This window comes from Nicotiana sylvestris, chromosome 8 (genome assembly GCF_000393655.2).
Source record: "Nicotiana sylvestris chromosome 8, ASM39365v2, whole genome shotgun sequence".
Lineage (NCBI taxonomy): Eukaryota > Viridiplantae > Streptophyta > Magnoliopsida > Solanales > Solanaceae > Nicotiana > Nicotiana sylvestris.
In genome coordinates this window covers 2,423,788-2,429,755 of record NC_091064.1, presented here as the reverse complement: position 1 = coordinate 2,429,755, position 5,968 = coordinate 2,423,788, and the positions used below count along the sequence as shown (strand labels likewise).

The following is a 5,968-nucleotide window of genomic DNA, read 5'->3' as shown; positions in this document are numbered from 1 at the left end:
TCATTGCTTTGCCTCATCAATTCTTGGTTAATAGCTATGGGCAGAAGTTGCAATCTTGTGTTTGGTCTTGCTGTTTTCATTCTGCTTCATTACCATACATCATTGGCTATTGTTCCCAGTATTAGCACAGATAAAGATGCTCTTCTTGCCTTGAAATCTCACATTTCTTCTTCTGATCCTAATGATAAAATCATAGCAAGCAACTGGTCGTCCTCCAGCCCGGTTTGCAGCTGGATTGGCATCACTTGTAGCTCGCGCCACAATAGAGTCACAGCTTTAGACATTTCTAGCATGCAACTTTATGGTACCGTTCCTCCACACGTTGGAAACCTCTCATTTCTTGTTTCCCTTGACATCAGTAACAACAATTTTCATGGAAAGTTGCCAGAAGAGTTGTCTCATTTGCAGAGGTTGAAGTTTTTTATTGTCGAAAGCAATAACTTTACTGGTGTCATTCCATCATTCATAAGTCTGTTACCAAACCTTCGCATTCTGCGCCTTTCTAGCAACCAATTTCACGGGAAAATTCCACCTTCCCTTTCCAATCTAACAAAACTAGAAGGATTGAGCGTGGCGCACAATTTTCTTGAAGGAAAGATCCCTCAAGAACTCGGTGATCTTCGTTACATGACTATTCTAGACCTACAACAAAACCAGCTTACTGGCTCTATACCTCCATCAATCTTTAACATTACCACAATGCAGATCATTACTCTTTTCGAAAACAATGTTGCTGGTAATCTTCCAACAACTATATGTGAAAATCTTCCAAACTTGGAAGTTCTTCACATCCCAGAAAACAACCTAGACGGTGTTATTCCACCAAACCTAGGAAAGTGCAGAAAGCTTCAAATCTTGTCATTGTCTGACAATAAGTTCACTGGAACTGTACCAAAAGAGTTAGCCAACTTAAAAGATCTTACAGAATTAATTCTTGGATCTCAGCACTTGCAAGGTAGTGTAATAGTACTATTTTTTACAAGAAATCTAATTAAAATATTCGTCCTGCCGATTGGTACTCATATAGTGTTTTTCCATTTGACAGGAGAGATACCAGCGGAGCTAGGTAATCTTAAGAAACTTCGGTTGCTGGGATTAAACAAGAATGAGTTTACGGGTTCTATCCCTACAAACATTTTCAACATTTCAGCACTGGAGATCTTAGATCTTTCTGAAAACAGGCTTTCAGGTCGTCTACCATCCGATTTTGGCCGTGGAATTCCCAGCTTAGAAGGATTTTCTTGCAGATCGAATAATCTGAGTGGTTCTATCTCTGCTTCAATCTCAAATTCTTCAAGACTCAGAACACTTGATCTCTCGTACAACAGTTTCACAGGTTCCTAGTTTCTGCATCCGTTAACTAATTCAATGAACATCATAAAATTTACAACCATAAATTGACTTCATGAATGATTTACTAGTACTACTATCTTTTGTTTCTTTTCTCTTCCGACAAATTAGTACTCACATATTTACCCCACATGACAGGAGAGATACCGGCGGAGCTAGGTAATCTTAAGAATCTACAGTATCTGGATTTAACTGTAAACGAGTTTACTAGTTCTATCCCGACAAGCATTTTCAACATATCGACACTGATGGTCCTTGGACTTGGAGTAAATAGGCTTTCAGGTACTCTACCTTCAGATTTAGGCCGTAAAATGCCCAGCCTAGAAGATCTTCTTTGTGGTGATAATAATCTGAGTGGTTTTATCTCTGCTACTATCTCAAATTCTTCAAGACTCAGAAAACTTGATCTCACACTCAACAGATTCACAGGTCCAATTCCTGAATCTCTTGGTAACTTAGAATACCTTGAGGTTTTGGCCTTGGGGGCGAATAATTTTTCCAGCGATTCAACATTGAGCTTCCTAACACCTTTGACAAATTGTAGGAAACTGAGATCTCTCAGGTTCTCTGACAATCCGTTTGATGGTGTTTTACCTCCATCAGTTGGGAATTTCTCTAACTCTCTGCAGATTCTTGATGGACAAGGTTGTAAACTGAAGGGCTTCATTCCTGAAGAAATTGGTAATGTTACTGGAATGACAAGGATGAGTCTATTTAACAATGAGTTGAGTGGATATATTCCAAAAACCATCGAACGCATGCTGAAACTTCAAGAAATTTACCTACATAAAAACAAGATTGGAGGAACCATACCAGATGTTATCTGCAATTTACAGAATCTTGGTGAATTAGACCTATCGGGAAATCAGATTACCGGTTCAGTGCCACCATGCTTAGGGACCATTACCAGCTTAAGGAAACTTAATCTGGCTTACAACAGGCTGAATTCGAGATTACCTGCAAGCTTGGGAAGCCTTCGAGATATCATAGAATTCAATGTTTCGTCCAATTTATTAAGTGGGCAAATTCCTCTGGAGATTGGAAATTTAAAGGCTGCCACACTCATTGAACTGTCAAAAAATAATTTCTCAGGTAATATCCCAAGCTCTATAGGAGGTCTAGATAGATTGACCAATTTTTCTTTAGCACACAATAAATTAGATGGTCCTATTCCAGATTCATTAGGGAAAATTCTTGCCTTGGAATTCTTGGATTTGTCCTTTAACAATCTTAGTGGTGAGATTCCAAAGTCATTAGAAGATCTTGTGTATATTAAACAACTGAACATCTCATTCAATAAACTTAGTGGTGAAATTCCCACCGGTGGACCTTTTGCAAATATCACGAGCCAATCCTTCCTGTCCAATGATGCACTCTGTGGTGACTCCCGATTTAACGTGAAACCATGTCCTCCAAAATATACAAAGAAGTCAAGAAGAAAAAGAGTGCTTATAGGTTTATATACTTTGTTAGGGATAGGATCACTCTTTGCGTTGATCGTTGGATGTGCGGTGTTAAGATGGAGAAAGATGAAAAAGAATGTAGATCAAGCTGATTTGTCGCTCGTTAAAGAGCATGAAAGAATTTCTTATTATGAACTTGAACAAGCAACAGAAGGATTCAGTGAAAGCAACTTGCTTGGTAATGGGAGTTTCAGCAAGGTCTACAAAGGGATACTTAAGGATGGTACCATTTTCGCAGCAAAGGTATTCAATGTACAGTTGGAGGGTGCATTCAAAAGTTTTGATACAGAATGTGAGATGTTGCGCAACCTCCGCCATCGAAATCTTACTAAAGTCATCACTAGTTGCTCCAACCTTGATTTCAAAGCCTTAGTATTGGAATACATGCCGAATGGAACACTTGAAAAATGGTTATATTCTCATAACTTTTTCTTAGACATGATGCATAGATTAGATATAATGATAGATATTGCATCTGCGATGGACTATCTCCACAATGGTTATTCAACGCCTGTGGTGCATTGCGACTTAAAACCAAGCAATGTCTTGCTAGATCAAGAAATGGTTGGCCATGTCAGTGATTTTGGCATCGCAAAATTGTTGGATGCAGGGGAGGATTTTGTTCAAACACGTACAATTGCAACCCTAGGATATATCGCTCCAGGTATCAGAACTTTTTACTTACATTTTTAAAATAACCTAAATAGTGCTTAGCATGTTCCTTGATCATTTTTTACCATGCATGATTGTAGAGTATGGACAGGATGGTATAGTATCCACGAGCTGTGATGTTTATAGTTTTGGCATCCTGATGATGGAGACGTTTACAAGAATGAGACCAAGCGATGATATATTTACCGGAGAATTGAGCATAAGAAGTTTTGTTAGCGATTCTTTTCCAGGTGGAATTCATAAGGTGGTAGATGCTAATTTGCTACATCCAGCGGATGAACAAACCGATGCAAAGATGCAGTGTCTGCTATCTATCATGGAATTAGCTTTGAGTTGCACTGTGATGATACCTGATGCAAGAATTAGTATGGAAGAGGCTCTTTCAACACTTACAAAGATTAGGCTCCACTTTGCCAGTAGTTGCTGCTAGGTGGAATCAGCGATCGCTGTGTTGATGGTTGTGTTGAGCTTTCAATTATGCGCTAGGACTTAATTAGTTCATCATAGCAGTGTGCGTAATGATCTGGTATGCAAGGCGAATTTTTTCATAGTGCCGAGCCTTATTTACTGGTTATTGTTTTTGTTTTTCATCTATTTTCTGGTTCTTATAATGATGTTATTATTTCTATGATTTCTGTTGATTGTACTGATATAACTCCTTGAGCCGAAAGTCTATCGGAAACAGCCTCTCTACTCTCTCTGGGGTAGGGGTAAGGTGTACATACACACTATCCTCTTAAACTCCACTTGTAAGATTTTACTGGATTGTTGTTGTTGTTGATTTGTTTTGGCAAGGCTCATACTCTTGTGGTTACATCTTTAATATTCTAAAACTCTTCTAGTAAGCATTAGTTTCTAGTTGGTGTTAGATTTTCAACCTTTATTATTGGTTTCTATCTTTTGCTAGATATGCTTGGATGGGGAGATATTTAAATCTTTTGTAATGTTTTATTTCTTGATTTTAGGTCTATCTATTTCTAATATTTTGTAATTAAGCCAAATTCCAAGTCATCTATGCTATTATGTAGAAGTGTCAATGCTTACTTCATTTTGGTAATACCAATATTAGACTTTTTAAAACCATCCTAATCATCTCAATTTCTTTTGGATATCGGTACGGTTCGGTTAATTTTCAACATAACTGATTAAGATGATTTCTTGCCTCCATTAAATGGTGTCAATTTCTCACAAAGTTTAATTCTGAAATTGATTGTGCAATTCTTTCAACCTAACTATTTGAGTAACACTTCTTAATGTAATGTTGTTGACTTTTACTATTACTAAAATTACAATGCAAACAGGATTTTCATAGAAGAAAATGACAATGAAAGTGTCAATATCCAACTTTAAAATTGATAATAAATATTAATCTCCAGGCATATTCAAAACTATAGATACATTAATAGAGGCTTTGGACACAGATTGTAATCCCTGAGTAGCAGCTGCTCCTTGTGTTGAACAACCATTACTGCACTGAATCACTAGCTTCTCCAACATACAAGCATTCTTTATCATATGAGTTACAAGTCTGATTTCATGCTCTTTTCCAGTAAACCCTCTAATCCGCACCCGTCTCAGATGATGAGTGAAACAATATGGAAACTCTTTAGTTTCCCAAAACATATCCTCTTGAGGTAGAACGGCTTTAGAACCTCGAGTCTTGTCAACCTGCATCATTGTGGGTGGGGTGGGGGTGGGGGAATATAAGTTTCACAAGTATTAAAAAGGGCAGCCCAGTGCACTAAGCTCCAGCTATGCGCGGGTTCCGGGGAAGGGCCGGACCACAAGGGTCTATCGTACGCAGCCTTACCCTGCATTTCTGCAATAGACTGTCTTCACGGCTCGAACCCGTGACCTCCTGCTCACATGGCAGCAACTTTACAAGTTACGCCAAGGCTCCCCTCCTAGTTTCACAAGTATTCTCAAATAAAATCCAGAATCTCTCCTTAAGCCGAGGGTCTATCAGACACAACATTTCTACCTTCATGAGGTAGTGGTAAGGTTTGCATATACACTACCCTCCTCAGACCCCACTTTGTGGGATTACACTTAGTTTGCTGATGTTGTTATTATTGTAGAAAATCCAGAATTTCTCCTTGAGCCGAAGGTCTATCGGAAACGGCCTTTCTACCTTCATAAGGTAGGGGTAAGATCTGAATACACACTAGTCTCCTCAGACCCTACTTTGTGGAATTACACTGGATTTGCTATTGTTGTTATTATTGTAGAAAATCCAGAATCTAAAGTGGATTCACAACTAGTGTGATCTTAATAATTGTATATCTATACCAATTATATGTGTCATATATACATCATTCAAGTCAAAACTAATAGTAGTAGGTTTTATTGAACCAACAGAACCCGCCATATCCGTCTACATTAGTCTATAATATATTATCAAGTTCTTGGAAATAAATATACTAACCTGATTAGTGATATCAAGCGTTTGAAGATGGCTCCACACCCTGAAGATGTAGTTAAGC

At 38.2% G+C, this 5,968-nt stretch overlaps 1 protein-coding gene across 1 annotated transcript; it reads left to right on the top strand.

The window, feature by feature from the left end:
• Positions 1-4,279, top strand: LOC104232304 (probable LRR receptor-like serine/threonine-protein kinase At3g47570). Its single transcript, XM_009785477.2, has 4 exons — positions 1-955; positions 1,046-1,336; positions 1,489-3,477; positions 3,566-4,279. The coding sequence occupies exons 1-4, from the start codon at positions 37-39 to the stop codon at positions 3,913-3,915; spliced, it is 3,549 nt and encodes a 1,182-aa protein (XP_009783779.1). The 5' UTR covers positions 1-36; the 3' UTR covers positions 3,916-4,279.
• Positions 4,280-5,968: the final 1,689 nt, after the last annotated feature.